Source organism: Hipposideros armiger, unplaced genomic scaffold (assembly GCF_001890085.2).
Source record: "Hipposideros armiger isolate ML-2016 unplaced genomic scaffold, ASM189008v1 scaffold_799, whole genome shotgun sequence".
NCBI lineage: Eukaryota > Metazoa > Chordata > Mammalia > Chiroptera > Hipposideridae > Hipposideros > Hipposideros armiger.
The window spans coordinates 212,635-231,310 of record NW_017732149.1 but is presented as its reverse complement, the minus strand read 5'-3'; the positions used below and the strand labels follow the sequence as shown (position 1 = coordinate 231,310).

General features: G+C 51.8%; 3 protein-coding genes across 8 annotated transcripts in view; 1 reads left to right on the top strand and 2 right to left on the bottom strand.

Moving 5' to 3' along the window:
- Positions 1-74: 74 nt before the first annotated feature.
- Positions 75-2,916, bottom strand: LOC109374222 (uncharacterized). Of its 3 annotated transcripts, XM_019628646.1 has the most exons (3): positions 2,398-2,916; positions 1,857-1,921; positions 75-1,390 (listed from the first exon to the last, which is right to left on the bottom strand). In XM_019628646.1, the coding sequence occupies exons 1-3, from the start codon at positions 2,909-2,911 to the stop codon at positions 1,364-1,366; spliced, it is 606 nt and encodes a 201-aa protein (XP_019484191.1). In that variant the 5' UTR covers positions 2,912-2,916; the 3' UTR covers positions 75-1,363. The 3 variants fall into 3 exon arrangements, 2 of the variants coding, with proteins under 2 accessions (XP_019484191.1, XP_019484192.1); XR_002122362.1 differs by lacking the exon at positions 1,857-1,921 and having other exon boundaries at positions 2,398-2,848; XM_019628647.1 differs by lacking the exon at positions 75-1,390 and having other exon boundaries at positions 1,405-2,602; positions 2,698-2,916.
- A 49-nt stretch (positions 2,917-2,965) lies between these two features.
- On the top strand, positions 2,966-10,655 carry STX4 (syntaxin 4). Of its 2 annotated transcripts, XM_019628645.1 has the most exons (11): positions 2,978-3,228; positions 3,404-3,505; positions 3,618-3,717; positions 3,837-3,911; positions 4,418-4,488; positions 5,922-6,030; positions 6,101-6,177; positions 6,414-6,551; positions 7,501-7,611; positions 7,685-7,783; positions 7,877-7,972. In XM_019628645.1, exons 1-10 carry the CDS (start codon positions 3,199-3,201, stop codon positions 7,763-7,765), a joined length of 894 nt encoding a protein of 297 aa, XP_019484190.1. In that variant the 5' UTR covers positions 2,978-3,198; the 3' UTR covers positions 7,766-7,783; positions 7,877-7,972. The 2 variants fall into 2 exon arrangements, with proteins under 2 accessions (XP_019484189.1, XP_019484190.1); XM_019628644.1 differs by lacking the exon at positions 7,685-7,783 and having other exon boundaries at positions 2,966-3,228; positions 7,877-10,655.
- A 6,308-nt stretch (positions 10,656-16,963) lies between these two features.
- Positions 16,964-18,676, bottom strand: part of ZNF668 (zinc finger protein 668) — a 7,103-nt gene continuing 5,390 nt past the window's right edge. For all 3 annotated transcript variants that reach the window (XM_019628572.1, XM_019628571.1, XM_019628570.1), the window contains one exon: positions 16,964-18,395. In XM_019628572.1, the coding sequence (XP_019484117.1) occupies positions 17,183-18,395 (1,213 nt within the window). In that variant the 3' untranslated portion in view covers positions 16,964-17,182. The remainder of the gene's footprint in view (positions 18,396-18,676) is intronic.

Genomic DNA, 18,676 nt, shown 5'->3' with positions numbered 1-18,676 from the left:
AGAACAAAACGACAGCAACTTGTCTGTTCCCCTTCCCCCAATTCCCCAGCACTGTTCCCATCCCCCAATTCCCCAATAAAAATATTTAAAAAAAATAATAAAATAAATAAATAAACAAAATATGGCATGTCAGATCCAAGTGCAGACATGAGAGATTTGCAGGCGTCGGCAAGGCCAGCAGCCTAGGACCTGATACACACTGGGGCTCAGGAGATGAAAAGGGGACAGAGTCCTTGGAGTGGGGTCCCTGGAGGAGACACTGGGGCTGCAGCACTTTCAGAGTAACAACCACCGTCAGGCCTCATGTAACAGCAGCAAACACTTCCATAGCACTTATTGCATACCAGGCACTGTTCTAGTCACTTTACATACTCGTATGTCATCTCATTTCATCCTTACAGCAGCACCGTGTATGAGGCTGGTACTGTTATTGTTCCCATTTCTCAAATGAGGAAACTGAGGTATGGAGAGGTTAGGTAACCTGCTTTATAGAGTTATACAGTAGGTGAATGAGCTGGGGTTCCAGGCTGGGTTGTCTAGCTCCAGTGTTGATAGGACAAGCCTGCTAGTGGAAGGGACAGGGCGGGCTGCCAAGCCTCAGGACCAGGTAGGGTCTGACCTTTCCATGGACATGAAATGGAGAAACGGGTTCAGCTCTGGAGAGCTCCATCCTCAGAGCCATTTTCTCTCAGTGGCCCCCCATCCCCATCCCCTCCACACACCACTCCACAAGGTTTTGTGCCCAGCCTCCTGGGCACCTTGTCACCATCCCAAAGCCACACGATCCCACCCAAAGACCACCAATAAAATGATGACTATCATAGTCCTGGACGATTTAACAAAGACAGCTACAACTCCAAAACACAGCTGGGAGCCAAGAAGGCATGTCACCAAAGGCTGAGAAGCAGAGAGAGGCAGCTGGGACTGCTGGGCCCAGGGAGCTGAACCCACAGCAGTGAAAGCCCACAGAGGGGGACCCCTCAATACTTCATAGCCTTCCTAACCTCACTTGATACCATTCAGCTTTGACCTTAGGCAAGGTGGAAATAACCAGATGAAGTTGTCCAGTGGAGAAACTAAGCCCAGAGAGGAGCAATAAATTATTTAAGATCATACCCAGGACTAGCAGTCAGATATCCAAAATTCCTTCCACTGTACTACTCAGAGCATGAGATGGAGTATGAGAAACAGACAGAGACAGAAAGAGAAGTGGGGTGCAGAGGCTGATATGGAACACCCAAGAGAAGAGAAACCCTTCCTCAGGACCAGCAGAGGAGCCCTCGGGGCAGGGCTGGATGCCTGAAAAGCCCTCCAAGCCTTCATTTCCTGGTGGCTTGATCAGTGTGGCAGCGTCCTCATTCCTTCATTCCGGATCCCAGGCGAGTGGGTTCTAAAGGGAAGAGGGGAAGGATCAAATCCCCTCATCTAGAATCAGACAGCACTTGTCAGTTTCCAACCTCAGAAATATTGAACTTTACAGCAGAAAATACCCATAAAGATGATCTTCCCATCCCCCTACTGTTACCCATTGCATAGATGGGAGATTGAGGCCCAAAGACAACAGGTGACTTTCCAGAAATCCATGGCGACTCAGTCATAGGAACCTAGGTTTCTTCACCAGGACATACTTGAAAGGGGCCATTCCTTCCCCTGCTTGAACCTTCATATAAGCTCCCTGGAAAGAGCCCTGGGGACCTGTCATTCATTCCGGGTGTGCTGTGACTCAATTGGTCACCTTAGGGAGTCCCCCTTATGAATGTAAGTTCCACAAGTGCAAGGTATTTTATCTGTTAGGCTGTGATGTATCTCTGGCCCCTAGAACAGTGTGTGGCCCATATCAAGTGCCCTGTAAATACCTGCTGCATGAATGACTGTAAGAGGGTCATGGTTAGGGTAGCATCACTTGTGAGAGCCTGAAGGCCTAAAAGAGATGACCAAGGAACAACGAGCTTTATCTTCAGACACATGAGAAGCTAAAATTCTGTCCACAAATAAATATCGAGGGTCCATTATGTGCTAGGGACGGCACTAGGCACTGGGGATTCAGGTGAGAACAAAACAGTCCCGGACTTGCGGAGCGCTCAGTCCACTATAACGTGGAACGTGTGCGGGTTTTTTGTGTGGGCTCCAGAGGGTAGACCCAGGTGTAAGGCAAACGGCTGATATAATACAGACGGCTGTTCTCAGCCTAATTGCCCTGAAATGGCCTCGCTGCTCGGAAGGTGGCCTGCAGGGTTCAAGCAGGGCGCCCGCTGCCCACGAGTCTGCGGGAGGAGAGATTTCTGCCTTGGGTGAAGTCACTTCCCACCCCCAGATTCTCTGCCTTCAAAACCCTGCAATTCTCTGATGCTAGATCTCAGCATTTTCTGAATTTTAAGGTCCCATCATGCTGACAACCTCCAGTTCTAGGTCGTCCGTCTGCACACGCCCCTGGACTCAAAAGCAATACAGCCGAATTCATCAACGGCCCCGACACCCACGGCCTCGCAAGGTCTCTGCAGGAGTTGGCGCACTCTCCCCGACTCGTGGGAGCTGGAGGGACGTAGCTCGGGCGTCCGGGGGCCGGGGACGTCGAAGGGAGGAGGGTTCCAAAAGACGAGTTCTGTTGACAGAATCCGAGACTCATGACAGTCAAAGCGTCACGTCCGGTGGCTCGGGGACTGGGACCGGGACAGTCACGTGACGCGAGGGGCGTACCATGGGGTGATGTGAGATGCAGGCCCTGTCCGATTACATACACATGACGCATTCCCACTCCCTTTTGGCTACAAGATTTCCGTTGGAAGATGCGGCAGTTCCGGTCAAGGGGGCGGGCTCTCACGTCCTGGCAGTTGTGCTTCCGTTCGGGGCTCTGCGGCTTCCGACCTCCGCCTTTCTCTTGGGTGGGGAAGAGTCGCCACCCGGTGCGCATGCCCCGAGTCAACCCAGAGTGGGTGGGGCCAAGGCTGCTGGAGCGGGAGGGGGGAAAAGAAAAGGGAATTCCAACCTGTGGTACCCGGCGGGTCCCTGGGGTCGGCTCCTTCCCATTGACTGTGGATGGTGTCAGGGACAGAGCCTCTGGTGGCTCGCGGGGGTTTGGGGGTCCGCAGGGTGAGGGAAGACAGGAGTGTCAGGGTGTGAGTGGGGTACGGGAGTTCCAAACTTAGAATCTTGAGGCCCTCGGGGCTGAGGCGCAGGGGAGAGGGAGCTCGGGCCGCCATGCGGGACAGGACCCATGAGCTGAGGCAGGTGAGATGTCGGGGCTTCAGGGGTGGGACGGGAGGACGGGCTGGGGTCTGGCTGGACTCCTGGTCTTTGGAGCAGGGAAGGGTGGCTTGAGGGCTAGGAAGACCCGGAAGCCCGTGAGTCCTGCGGGTAGAGAGCGACAGCTAGGAAGTGATGCCAATGACCCCGGCCCTGGCAGGGGGATGACAGCTCGGACGAGGAGGACAAGGAGCGGGTCGCCCTGGTGGTACACCCGGGCACGGCACGGCTGGGCAGCCCGGACGATGAGTTCTTCCAGAAGGTAAGAGGCTGGGGTCTCCGCCTCGATTCACGAGGGGGCTGGAGGACCCGAGGAGCAGCGAGGTCTGGAGTACCCCCATATCTCCTTCAGCCGTCTTGGTCACCTTTCCCAGGTCCGGACAATTCGGCAGGCTATTGTTAAGCTGGAGAATAAAGTCCGAGAGTTGGAGAAGCAGCAGGTCACCATCCTGGCCACGCCCCTTCCCGAGGAGAGTGAGTGAAAACCTGGATGAAGAACGCACGCTCAACCAGAGGGATTGTGGGGATTGTAGTTCCACGCAGGTGGTGGCCCGGGCGATGTGTTGATGTGGGGACTGCTTTCTCTTGTTCAGGCATGAAGCAGGACCTCCAGAACCTGCGCGACGAGATCAAACAGCTGGGGAGGGAGATCCGCGGGCAGCTGAAGGGTGAGCTCCTAGGACCTCAGACACATCCTTTCCTGTGGTCCTGCCCAGCTCCTGATAGATCTGGGGAGCATGTGCCCCAGAGAAGCCAGTGATATCCAGGTCACAGGAGTCTAGAATGTCCATCTCCAGGCTTTCCGTCCACAGCACTTTGCACAGCACATGCCTGCTTCTCAGGTTCCTTTACTATGAAACCGTTCACTCCAACAATTCTTGCTGCCCAGTGTGCATTCTTTGGGCAGGCAGATGAGGGTTTTGTTTAGGGGCTTCTGCCATAGCTGTGGGAATTCTCTGATGTATTGCAAAGAAAAATATACTTTCTCCTGTAAGAGGCTCAGAATTAGTCATTTAGTGATAAATTATATGTCTCAAAAAAATCTTATAGAGAGAAGCACCTCCCTATTGTGTGGCTGAGGTATGGCCCTGGCCCTGTGTCCTGATCCCCCAAACAATTCTTAGAAGCTACAGGTCAAACCCCTTCCCCACAACAACCCTGTGTCTTCCTACAGCCATCGAGCCCCAGAAGGAGGAAGCTGATGAGAATTATAATTCGGTCAACACGAGAATGAGAAAAACCCAGGTGGGTTTGTTATTCCCAGAATGAAAACATTTCAGTAAGTGTTTTATAGATTATAAGATGACAGAAGAAGGAAGGGTGCTTGGAGATCATCAAGTCCCACCTGATGATTTTCCAAATGGGGAAACTGAGGCTTGGAAAGAAAAAGGACTCAAGGTCAAGAAGCCAGGTTTCCTGATTCCCAGTCTATTTTAACACTCTGCCTTCTTCTGCTCCATTCAACGAGAAGTTGCTAATTCCCCAGAGGTGACCTGGGATCGGCTGTGGGAGACATGCTTTCTAGGAGCCAAGATAGGGAGTTAAGCTTGAATAAGTAAAAAGGACATCACTCAGGTGGGACTTCGTAGCTAGTGGCTCTGCCCAGGAAGAAGAGGGTGCAGGCATAATCAATGGGGAGGTTTCCTGCCCAGATGACAGGGATATCCTCTTCCCCATGGGCAGAATTCAGGAAGTCAGGAAGAGGAACTTCCTGGGGAGGAAGGTCACTGAATCAACATCTTTGGAAGGAGATTTGAGGTGATCTGACTGGCCCTCTCTGTGTGTCCAATGAGAAGTGGTTTGGAGTTCTTGGAGGTCAGAGTTGGAGTAGGTGGGCTCAGAGCTCAGCAAGGAGCCCAGTTTGAAGTTGGCACAATTTGGGCATCCAGAAAGGGTGCCGCCGAAGCTAGGAGGGCAATTGTGTCTCTGAGGAAGGAACTCCAGGGAATAAGGCATCAGGGACATGGATAAGGCAGGAGGGCGTTTCAAGGGGCACCCGTGGTGGTCATCAGTGTGAGAGGCGGGGGTCCAGGTGGGCCTGTAAAATCTGGGCAGCAGGCTGACCTGCATATGTACTAGCACCTGTCCAGTCTAAGCAGTGAGGCTAGTTTCCAAAGGCATTTAACAAGTAGCTGTTTGGGATCCAGCAGTGAACCAAAGATCCCTGTCCTCACAGAGCTTGTATTCCCATGAGGTGAGACAATCGTCTTCATCCATAGATACATGATTTTATAACATCATTAAGTATTAAGGGGGAAAGGTGTGAGAGAAGAGGGATTGAAAGTTCTGGGAGAAGGCAGCTTGTAATTTCAGTAAGGCAGAGAAAATGTTCAGAAGGTACCATCAGAACAAAGACTTAAGGCCTTGTGGGACCTGAGTGGTCTAGGCCAAAGGAGCTGTGAGTGCAGAGGCCTGAGGTGGGGGTGTGCTCTGTTCAGGAAAAGGAAGGAACCCGCTGTGGCTGGAGGGAGTACAGGAGGCACTGTGGGAGGAGGTGAGGTCCTAGGGAGACTGGGGGAGGGCAGGTCCAGGCCCTGCTAAAGACCTTGCAAGGTGGATAAGGCAGCAGGTCCCTAGAAAGCTCGTGCTGCTGCTGCCTCATGGGCCCTTGGGGGAGCTGAGGCCCAGGTGGGGCGGGGATCCTCCCAGGGTGCCCAGTGGCTGTTCTCCATCCTCAGCACGGGGTCCTGTCCCAGCAATTTGTGGAGCTCATTAACAAGTGCAACTCGATGCAGTCTGAGTACCGGGAGAAGAATGTGGAGCGCATTCGGAGACAGCTGAAGATCAGTGAGTCATGATGCCTGGCCCACGGGGGGTGGGCCCGACCCGGCTCTGAACCCAGCCTTTTCCTTCACAGCCAATGCTGGGATGGTGTCCGATGAGGAGCTGGAGCAGATGCTAGACAGCGGGCAGAGCGAGGTGTTTGTATCCAATGTAAGTAGCCATGCTGGCCGGCCTCCCTTGGCTGGGCCTGCCGTTCTCCCCCAGCCTTGGCCGTTTTTGACTGAGGGAACACAGGCCAGAAGGGAAAGAATCCGCATGCCTGGGGTCCCTGAGCATGGTCCTGGCCCAGCTCTAAGCCAAAGGGCTGCCCTGAAGCTCAGCAGGAACTTCTAACCTGATGCTGGTTTCCCTGTTAACCTGCCTCTCCACCCCTGTTCACTCCCCAGATACTGAAGGACACGCAGGTGACTCGACAGGCCCTAAATGAGATCTCGGCCCGGCACAGTGAGATCCAGCAGCTTGAACGCAGCATCCGTGAGCTTCACGAGATCTTCACGTTTCTGGCTACAGAGGTGGAGATGCAGGTAGGCACCCCAGGAGCCGGCTGGGCTCAACCCCGACTCCAGATATCAGACCGTTTAGCCAGAACCCCAGCTGTGACTGTCAACCCACCCCCCACCCTTAGCCTGGGTCTCTGAGGCTCCTCTTCCCCTCCAGGCTGGGCCACACCCCCAGGCAGCCCTATTTTCATCCTTAGCAGGGCCCCAGAATTGCATCTGCCTCTACAGCTAGGCAGGTGGCCACTCCTCTGTACACAGCATTCCTCGGCCACCAGCTTGAGCCCACCTCAGGTATGGCTCCAACCCTGGCTCATCCTTAACCAATAGAAGCCACCCTATTCCTCTAAGAGCTGCTGTCAGAGCTTCCCCCTAGAGGGCCTGCCTCCTAAAATCTAGACAAGTTTCGATGGGAAGTGGTGTATTCTTTCCCTGGCCCTGGTGCATGTGGTGAGGTGGCCTCCAGCCCTGTCCTGCACCAGCGGACCCACGAGTGCTGCAGCCCATGCCCTGTTGCAGCTGGGATTGGTGGGGAAGGGGTTGCATTTAGCAGGAGTTCCAGAGCCTGGAGGCTGGCAATGCCACGAGGAGGCAGAGGTAGGAAGGGCCTCACAGCTGCTGGGAGTCAGGCCTAGAATAATAGGCAAATTCAGACAATTTTGTGAGGGGACAGACATTCACCCTCTGAAAAGGTATGAGCCATTTAAGGCAGTTGGTTCCAAGCTGCCACTGCAAACAGGTTGTATGGGGCCAGGGATCAAGAGGGCAAGAGGCACCACGAGGCAGGAGGGGCCTGGAAGCCACCCTTGGAGTGTGGCTGTGTGACATGTGGTCGTGCCTCTACATCTCTGTTAAGTGCACTGTTTTCTGTCAGGGATGTCCTTTGGTCATTTGGGGTGTGGGTGATAGAGTGGACTACTGGGCCCTCCTCCCCCAGTCACCCCTGCCTGCCTGAATGGCCATATCCTCGGAGCAGGGGGAGATGATCAACCGGATTGAGAAGAACATCCTGAGCTCAGCGGACTATGTGGAACGTGGGCAGGAACACGTCAAGATAGCCCTGGAGAACCAGAAGAAGGCTCGGAAGGTGAGCGCCTGTCCCCGGCCTGGGGGCCCCCCTCCCCGCCGCATGAGTTCCCTGATCCCTTCCTCTCCCACAGAAGAAAGTGTTGATTGCCATCTGTGTGTCCATCACTGTTGTCATCCTGGCTGTCATCATTTGCGTCTCTGTATTGGTTTGATAACATCGAACCTTCTTGGTGAGATACTGTGGGCCCACCCCGTGGCCTGCCCCCTCCCCGACCCTAGACTTTCCCCTTCCTTCAGACCCTCTTCTCCTGCTTCCCTTGCAGGCACTGAGAGCAGCAGGGACCCAGGGTCTGCCTTCTCTTCCAGCAGCTGGGGCGGTGGGGGCGCAGGACAAAGCCTCTAGTCGGACCCCCTTCCTCACACTGGTCATGTGCAGAGGGACAGATGGTTCTTCTGGGGTTGGCAGCCACTTGTTCACGGGGTCTCCCCCTTGGGCCACGATGCCTGGGGAGGGGAGGATGGACTACAGTGTCCTGTTTTGCTGGGACACATGGTTTTGTAAAAAAATTAAAAAAAAGAGGTTGGAGACTCCCCTGTGTATGTGTGCTCCTGGAAGAGCTGGCCCTGGGCCTGCAGGGGTTGTTTCCCCACCTCTTGGCCATTCTTGGGGCGAGGCCCAGCCCAGGCAGGCTCACATCAGGCTGTTCTAGCACTGCCACTACAGCAGGCGTCACTGTGCTTCCACTCCCCGACAGGAATGGGTGGGGCTGGGAGAGGGTAACAGCCACATGTGGCTCAGTACTGTCCCTGGGAAAAAACCGCTGTGAGCACCTAAGGCAGAGGCTGGGCCAGGTCAGAGGGTGACACAGGTGAGATGGGGGGGAGGGGGGATGTGGAGGAACATCAGTGGGAACTCCTGAGGCCAAGAAGAGGCCCTGTAACTGAGGCTGTTATTTTGGATACAGTGGACAGGGAAGGGCCTGTCTCAGGAGGGGTGACATTTGATGTTAAATGGGGAGCCAGTTAAGGGAAGAGACAGGGAGAGGTTGCCAGGTGTGTCCCACCACGGGTCAGGCCCTGTACCCAGAAGAAGGCAGTGCCTTTTACATGAGTTCAGCCTGAAGAGCCAGCTGCGGGTCATCACTCCCAGTTCCTAAAGCGTTATGTGGCTGAGGCAGATGGAGGAGGCAGGAAGGAGCCTGGTTTCTGAGAGGCACCTGAGCCCCAGGCCCCGACTCTAAATTTCTGAGTTCCAAGTCCAGATGCCTAGTTTCTGGAGCCAGGTGTGGTGCCAGTGCCGACACCTGTTTTCAGGGCTAAGCCGCCTCCTGGTTCCGAAGCCTGGTTGGAATATGGGGCGACAGACCCCATCCCTCGTCCGGGGCGAGTTCCAGCCGCCACGCCCCATTGCACTTTTGATCCCACAGGCCCCGGCTGCCGCTGTCGGCTGCCAAGCCCGCCGGCAGGCCGCAGTACCGCTTGCTTCAGCCCCCGAGTGTGGGGCACACACGTGGGTGCAGTAGTGATGCGCGCGCAAGCTGTGGAAGGGCTGATGCAATGTCTCTGGTGCTGTCTCGCATCCCGCCCCTGGACCAGGTCTGGGGGCGGGGCCAGAGGGCGGGATTGGGCCTCAGAAGCACGTTCCCCGCCGCTCGGCACCCCCCTCCCGACTCCCCCCCACCCTCCCCCACCGGGGCTGTGCTCCCGCCTGCAGCGCTTCCCGGTGGCCCTGGAGCCAGGAGTGTATGCAGCGTGGTTGAGATGGTGACTGGATCGCAACTGGAAAACGACTGGCCCGCGGACCTAAATGTTGTTCCTGAAGAGCATCGGGATTGGTCAGTAGGGCGTCCTGGCAGACTGAGCACCCCAGGATTAAACAGCAATGAGACATAGGCCGCTGATATGAGCGGGGCTTCAGAGTCTGCAGTGGCACCCAAAATTGCCAGGCTCACAGAACTGCAAAAGAGGCAGGCGGTCATGGGCTTGTGAGAGGTGGCAGGGATAGGGATTCAGGGACTTTGTACGCGAAGGTGTGGCAGGGTCCCACTCCCTGGTCCCTGAACTTGCAGCTGCGCAGCTCTGGGAGGGTCCCCACACCTTCCTGCTGCCTGAGGTCATGTGTCCTGTGTAAGATGAAACTCCAGACACCTGCAGGAAAGAGCTCATTCTCAGCAGTGTGCACACAATCTGATGTCCACCCAATGGAGAAACTGCACACCCCCCCCCTTCCATTCTGTCCCAGCAGAAGACAGATTTGGAAACGGGTGGGGGTGTTCTGGGCTTCCCTGATGCTCGGCGACCCCACCCCCACCCCCACCCCCTGCAGCCTGCATCTTTGGCAGAATCCTGTCCTATTGGTCTTTGTCCACCCTCTCACCTTTCTGCCTTCAGGGTATAACTGCACAACCCGTGACACCTACTGAACCTGCAGGGACTATCAGACTCATACAGACTGCCGCATCTATGCAGCCAGGTTTCCATGTGCCGTGTGTGACTTTTGCCTGGCCATGCTGGACAGCACCATTCCTGAAAGGCTGCTTACCTGCCTTAGGAAGCTGTCCAGACCTGCTGAGGCCTCGGATGCCGGAGGAACCATTTCCTTGCATTTTTTAGCTTCTCGTGGATGCCTGCTGGTGCCCCTATCCTCCATTTCAAAGCACATCAGTCCAGTCTCTGCTTCTAGCATCACATCACCCTCTCCTCTGACTGACTTACCTGTCTCCCTCTTATAAGGACTCTTATGATTACCTTTCCATCCGAATACTCCAGGATAATCTCCCATCTCAGGATCCTTACCTTAATCATAGCTGCAAAATCCCTTTTTCCATAAAAGGTAACAATCTTAGGTTCCAGGGGTTAGGATGTGGGCTTATTTAGGGGGCCCTTGTTCAGCCGACCACACCACCCCATTCCACATTTAACTCATTCCTTCATTTTATTCATTCATAAAATGTTGATTGAGCGAGACTTTCAAGTACTAGGTATGATGGCAGGTGCTGAAGAAATATACGTGAAAATACAGACAAGGTCGCTGCTTTCATTGAGTTTATGGGGTTTTTTTGTTTGTTTGTTTGTTTTTTGAAGATTTTATTGGGGAATCGGGGGAGGGGAACAGACAAGTTGCTGTCCTTTTGTTCTTCAGTCTAGCTGTGGAGGATGTCACTCCACTCGCCCATGTTGGTATTATCATTGCGCTCTTCCCGGGTGAGGCAGATCGATCAATGACCATTGGGTGGCCGCTCACGGCGCCTCTTGGGGGCTCACACCAGCTGCCAGCCACTCACACTGGCTGCTGCCCACTCACAGTAGCTTATGGCAGCCCACTGCAGCAGGGGCTGCAGCCTACACCGTCGCCAGCGACTCACGGCAGCCCAGCTCCAGGTCGAGCTGTTGTTCACCATCTTAGCTTTGAGGGTGCAGCGTCACTGGCCCTCATGTGGGATCCGAACCAGGGCCCTGCTGCTCAGAGATGGCGTCCCAAACCAACTCTTAACCAACGTGCCACACTCGGCTGGCCCATGGAGTTTATGTTTTAATGGAGAACATAAGTAAAGAAATAGCTAAAATAGTCCAAACCCACGATATGTGTTATTAAAAAATTAGTGTGATATGACAAAAAATGATAAGGGATTGGAGATGGCTGTCTTAATAGGTAGTCAGGAATGGTTTCTTAGGGGAAGGTGGCTAATCCCAATGGCAAAACTGAGAGCTCAGAGGGCAGAACAGCGCCATGGAGGGTTATTTCTAGGCCTGGAAACCTAGGGGAATTCTCCGCGCTGGGTTTTAAAGTTTCTTTGGATCAGTGACTCCTTTTTACTTTACATTTCTCCCCATTTTGAACCAGAATGTCTATAATTCTATGCCTGTCCCACCATTGCATGTTGGGAGTACATGACATATTCCTTGAGTTTCACAGGTCCACAAATGGAAGAATTGTGACCCAGGGTAGATGCTGCCCTGACCTTCATCTGAATCTAACTTAGGTAATGAGATGTGGGGCTTTTGGTTTGATGAGATTTATATGAGTTTCTTTTTTGGACTTGATGCTGTAATGGGATGAGACTTTTAGGAGCCTTGTGAAAAAGTGAATGTGCTTTGCATATGGGGCAGATGTGAAAATTTTTTTTTTAAAGATTTTTTTTTATTGGGGAATTGGGGGGATGGGAACAGTGCTGGGGAATTGGGGGAAGGGGAACAGACAAGTTGCTGTTGCTTTGTTCTTCAGTCTAGCTGTGGAGGACTTTGCTTCACTGGCCCAAGTTGGCACCATCATTGCGCTCTTCCCGGGTGAGGCAGATCAGTCGCCGGCTTTCTGGACGGGCCACTCACTGCGGCTGCTGGCCGCTCATGCTGGCTGCTGGCTGCTGGCTACACACGGTAGCCCATGGCAACCCACTGCCACAGGGCCTGCAGCCTACGCCGTTGCCGATGACTCACAGCAGCCCAGCTCCAGGTTGAGCTGTTGTTCAGCATCTTAGCTGTGGAGGGCAGTGTCACTGGCCCTCATATGTGGGAACCGAACTGGGGCCCTCTGGCATCCCAAGCCAGTTCTTAACCATCGCGCCACTCGGCCGGCCCAGATGTGAATTTTTGAGGGCTCTGGTAAGGACAATAATGGCCCCCAAAGAGTCCATACCCAATCTCTATGAATATGTTAACTTACATGGCAAAAGAGACTTCGCAGATGTAACTAAGGTTACTAATCAGTTGACCTTAAGATAGGGAGAATATGCTGAATTATTCAGGTGGGTCCAATGTAATCACAGGCGCTTAAAAGCAGAGAAGCTTCTCTAGCTAGTAACAGAAGCCAAAGACAGAATGAGAAGTGGGAGAACTTTAAAGCAGGAGAACCTGATGTGCTATTGCCAACTTTGAAGATGGAGGGGCTCCCAGCCAAGGAATGTAGACAGCTTCTGGAAGCTGAGAACAACCTTTGGCTGACAGCTTGCAGAGAAATGGGAACATCAGTCGTACAGCCAAATGGACCTGAATTTAGTAATAACCTGGATTAGTCTGGAAGTGGATGCCACACCAGATGAGAACCCAGATGGCCAAGACCTTGACCTCATCCTCATGAGACCCTAAGTAGAGAACCTGAGTCAGCTGAGTCAGCCTGGACTTCTGAACTTTCAGAACTCTGAGATAATAAATGGGTGCTGTTTTTAAGATGCTAAGTTTGTGGTCATTTACTATGCCACAATGGCGACCTAATACAGTAAGATTTGAGCTGAGACTTGAATGAAGAGAAAGTGCATCATGGGCAAATCTAGGGTAATGGGTTCCATCTCCAAGGAACAGCAAGTACAAAGGAGGAAACGAGCAAGACTAGGAGGAAACAAACAAATAGAAGGTCAGCATGGCTGGCACCTGCTGAGTGGAAGCAGTAGATTAGAGATGAGGTCAGAGCTGGGGTAGAGAATGAAAGGGAAGCAGGATCCAGGGCAGGAGGTCTTGTTGAGAGTGGGCTGTGTGTCTATTATTGAGAATGAGTCTCCAAAATTCCTCAGTTGAATCCAGAATGACTGTCCCACCTCCACAGCCTGCTGGCTTGCCCTGCCTCTGCCTCACTCCTGGTCCTGGGAAATTCCCATGAGGGGCTCCAATTTACCCAGTCATTTGGCGGGGAAGGGGATGACAGCTATGGCTACAGCACAGACTAAGGGGTGATGCCAGCTATGACTCCGGCAGCACAAACCTATGACTTTGCATTCCCAAGATGCAGTCACTACCTGGGACAGTCCTGGTAGAGATCCAGGGAGGTCAAGGAAGTTGGAGCAGAAGAAAAGTGACAGTTAGGGCAGCTAGTTAGCTCAGGTTGTTAGAGCACAGGGCTCATAACACCAAGGTTGCTGGTTCGATCCCCACATGGGACACAGAGCTGAGCCCTCCACAACTAGATTAAAACAAGTACTTGACTTGGAGCTTATGGGTCCTGGAAAAACATACTGTTCCCCAATATAAGTTAAAAAAAAATTTTTTTTTGAAAAAAAGAAAAGTGAGGGCCAGAAGTCAGACAATCTGGGCATTATTCAGATAACAAAACTGGACTAAGACATCACAAGAAAAACTATAGCTCAATATTTCATATGAATATAGATGTAAAAATCCTCAACAAAATTTTGTTCTTAGCAAACCAAATCCTGCAATCATAAAAATGATTATACAGCATCACCAAGTGGGATTTCTCTAAGGAATGCAAGGTTGGTTTAACACCCAAAATCAATGAATATAATACAGAATATAGGACAAAAAACCCACATGATTATTTCAATAGACACAAAAAAATACATTTGACAAAATCCAACACCCTTTCATAATAATAACTTTTTTTTTTTTTAAGATTTTTTATTGGGGAATTGGGGGAAGGGGGACAGACAAGTTGCTATCCCTCTGTTCCTCAGTCTAGCTGTGGAGGACATCGCTTCACTGGCCCAAGTTGGCACCATCATTGCGCTCCTCCCAGGCGAGGCAGATCAGTCGCCGGCCTCTGGACAGCCGCTCACTGTGGCTGCTGGCCGCTCACGCTGGCTGCTGGCTACACGCAGTAGCCCATGGCAACCCATCTGCTGTCGATGGTGACTCAGGGCAGCCCAGCTCCAGGTTGAGCTGTTGCTCAGCATCCTAGCTGTAGAGGGCAGTGTCACTGGACCTCACATGTGGGATCCGAACGGGGCCGTCTGGCATCCCAAGCCAGCCCTTAACCAACACGCCACTCGGCTGGCCCATAGTAACTTTTTAAAAGCTTAAGAAACCAGAAACAAAAGGGAACATCCTTAACTTGCTAATTGTCAAAGGGCATCTATGAAAAATTCATAGCTCACATCATATTTTAATGATGAAAGACTGGATGTTTTTGCCCCTGAAATCAGCTGTCTGCTCCCACCACTTCTAGGTAACATTGCACTGAAAGGTCTAGCCTGGGCAATTAGGCAAGAAAAGAAATAAAAGGCATCCAAACTAGAAAAAAAAAATCTCTATGTACAGATGACATAATCTTGTATATAGAAAATCCACACACCAAAACTATTAGAGCTAATAAACTGTTGAACAAGGTTGCAGAATACAAAAATAATGTACAAAAATCTTTGTATTTCTATCACCAGGAATAAACAATCCAAAAATGATACAAAGAAAACAATTCCATTTATAATAGCAACAAAAGGTTTAAAATAATTAGATATAAATCTAACAAAAGAACTGTAACATTTCTGCACTGAAAACTATAAAACACTGTTGAAAGAAGTTAAAATTTTAAATTTTAAAAACATCCCATGTTATGGGTCAGAAGATTTAATATTGTTAAGATGACAATACTCCTCAAACTGATGTAGAGATTCAATGCAATCGCTATCAAAATCCCAGCTAGTTTTCTTTTCTTTTCCTTTTTGCCAATATTGACAAGCTGATCCTAAAATTCATATAGAAATGCAAGGGATCTAGAAAAACAAAAATAATCTTGAAATACAGGAACAAGTTGGAGGACTCACAGATTCTGATTTTAAAACTTACTACAAAGTTCAGTGAAGCAGTGAGGTACTGGCATAAAGAAAGATACACAGGTATAGCCAGGGAATAAAATTGAGAGTCCAGAAATAAACCCTCATATTTACAGCTAGTTTACTTCCAACAAGGGTGTCAAAATAATGCAATGGAGAAAGAATAATCTTTTGAACTGGAAGTTTTGTGCTGGGAGTTGCATATCCACATGTAAAAGAAAGAAACTGGGCCCTGTACTTCAAACCATATACAAAAATTAAATCAAAATGGATCAAAGATGTAAATCTAAGAGCTTTTAGCTATAAAAAAATTTATAGTTTATTTTAAAAGTTTATAATTTTTAAACTTGCAAGTTTATAACTAGGTTATAACCTTTATCAACATTTGTAAAACTCTTAGGTGAAAACATAGGCATAAATCTTCATGTCCTTGGATTAGGAAATGGTTTCTTAAATATGGCTGTCAAAACACAAGCAACAAAATAAAAAATAAAGTGGATCTCATCAAAATTAAAAACTTTTGTGCTTCAATGGACACAATCAAGAAAGTAAAAAGAGGGGCCGGCCGAGTGGCGCATTGGTTAAGAGCTGGCTTGGGATGCCAGAGGGCCCCGGTTCAGATCCCACGTATGAGGGCCAGTGACACTGCCTTCCACAGCTAAGATGCTGAACCACAGCTCAACTTGGAGCTGGGCTGCCATGAGTCGCCGGCGACGGCGTAGGCTGCAGCCCCTGTGGCAGTGGGTTGCCATGGGCTACCGTGTGTAGCCAGCAGCCAGCGTGAGCAGCCAGCAGCCACAGTGAGCGGCCGTCCAGAAGCCGGCGACTGATGTGTCTCGCCTAGGAAGAGCACAATGATGGTGCCAACTTGGGCCAGTGAAGCAACGTCCTCCACAACTAGACTGAAGAACAAAAAGGACAGCAACTTGTCTGTTCCCCTTCCCTGATTCCCCAACGCTGTTCTCCTCCCCCAATTCCCCAATAAAATCTTAAAAAACAAAACAAAACTGCATAGCCTTTCAGAGTACAGATATAATTGTAAAATTATTTAACAGCCTATTCTTCTCCCACTGATATGAATAATTATATTTATTACAAACTAAATTCCCAGAAATAATCAGAATCAGGGCTGTTTCTGAATCTTCTCCCCCACTCCATGGATTAATTTACTCTTGTGCCAATAATATCCTGTTTTTACTCCAGTGCTTTGGTGTTTGATTATCTAGTATGTAAATACATCGCCCCCATTGTTTTTAAAAAATCTATTGCATAGGAACTTTGGATTTTCAAGTCTGTTAAAAAATCCTTTTTGGATGGCAATAAATTTAAGGATTAAGCTGGGGAGAATCAACATCTTTTAATAATGTCTTTCAATTCAGATACATGGTGTATGTCTCCATTTAGTTAGGTCTTACATCCTTCAGGAAAGAGAGATGATTTTCTTCATATAGGTTTTGCATGTGCCTTATGAGGTTTATTATTTCATAGTTTATGGGTTTTGTTAACGTGAATGGGACCCTCCCCCCCCCCCAAGTATGTTTTCTAATTTGTTATTGCACTACATAGGAAATACACTAATTTGGGGCCTCAGTTTAGTCTCTGTAAAAGTAGAACTACTCAGTAAAAGGTTCCTGTGGTCAAAATATGTATGGGATAAACAAAGCTAAATGGATTTGTTCATTGCAGGACTTATCAGTGACTTTAATGTACTTTTGATCACCAAGAATCCCCACAGCACAAGGAATTTCCTGTACTTACTTGGCCACAGAACCCTTTGTCACAAGACATTCTGAAACATACTTTGAGAAACAAAGCAGCCCAAGACATTCCAGTCTCTATCAATCCAGGGGTCTCCATTGAACCTCATCGGATGTCCAAACTCCCTTACCTCCAACGGGAACACAGAAGACAACCCAGTGTCAAAGAGAATGCTTTAATGAGTGTCACTCAGAGAGAGACAGGACTTTCACCAGCAGGGGGCCAGCCTCCACTGTCCCCAGATCTTTGTTGGGAAGGTGAGCTGGCTGCCTGGGGAGCAGGATCTGGTCTAAATAGTATGCTGGGCAAAGGAAGATTCAGGGGGCACCCTATGAGGGCTGGGCTCCCCGGGAGTGCTCAGGAAGGGGCAGGGCCTCAGGCTGGCCCCTCTTCAGGCATTCCTAGCAAAGCCACCAGGGGCTCGAGGGGCGTGGGGGTCCCGCTGGGAACGGGGTGGGTGCGTTCATGCTTGCGCAGGTCGCTGGCACTCAGGAAGGCCTTGGGGCAGTGGGGGCATGTGTAGGGGCGCACCGCGCTGTGTGTGCGGCTGTGCTTGCGTAGCCCAGCCCGGTCTGAGAAGCTCTTGCCGCACTGGGTGCAGGGAAAGGGCCGGAGCTCTGGGTGCGAGCGCTCATGCCGGCGCAGCAACGTCAGTGTGGAGAACGTCTCCTTGCACTCCCGACACACGAACTGCGGCGGCTTCTCATCAACCTCATCACACCCCACCTCACCTGCACCCCCCAAGGGACCAGGAGCCTCCCCAACGCCACCATCTTGGCACTCCACATGCTCCACCGTCATGCCCACCACTTGCCACTGGGTGGCCATCACACCGCCTGATTCCGAGGGCAGCCCGAGCAGTCCTGCTGGAGGGTCCCCTAGCCCCGCACCTGCTGCTGGGGCCGCCGGGCCCTCGCCTGCCACACCGACAGGCAGCGCCAGTCCCACGACCAGCTCCTGTTGTGGGGGAGCCCCTGAGGCCTCGCTACTTCGATGGGTCCGCTCGTGCTTCCTCAGGCTGGACGACACCACAAAGGACTTTCCGCAGGCGTTGCAATGGAAGGGGCGCTCCCCTGAGTGCACCCGGCTGTGCTTGGTGAGACTGGCCCTCTCGGCAAAGGCTCGCCCACACTCCTCACAGCGGAAGGGCCGCTGGCCCGAGTGCACCAGCGCGTGCCGCTTGAGATCCCAGGACGCCACGAACGTCTTGTCACACTGCAGGCACTTAAACGGCCGGTCGCCGGTGTGCACGCGCCGGTGCATGGCCAAGTCCGCAGGCTGCCGGAAGTCCTTGCCACACTTCTCGCAACGGTAAGGCTTCACGCCCTCGTGCGCCCGCTGGTGGCGCCGGAAACTTGAGGGGTCCGAGAACATGCGGCCGCAGCGGGGGCACAGGAAGGGCTTCTCCCCAGAGTGAGTGCGCTCGTGGCTCTGGTAGGAGCTGAGTTGCGTGAAGCCCTTGCCGCAGGCCGGGCAACGATAGGGCTTCTGCGCTGCATGGATGCGCTGGTGGCAGGTGAGCGAGGATGAGCGGGAGAAGCTCTTCCCGCATTCTGAGCAGAGGAAGGGCCGCTCACCAGTGTGGGACCTGTGGGAGTGTGGGGAGCCCGGCATGAGGGGGGCAGCCCCATCATCTGACCCCTGTTGCCTGTTTGTACTGTCAGGGGCCCCTAACATCCTAGGGGCGCTGGCCTAATCCTCTACAAGCCACAGGGCTACAGCAGAGTCAGAAACTTCAGGCTGGGTATGTAGACTCCAGAAAAGATCCCGCTCTGCTCCCCAAAGACCTAGACATATCAGGCCCCACTCAGACCTCCTGGGCTCCACCGGAGACCCCCTGAGTGGCCCAACTTCAAGCCCTGCCCCCTT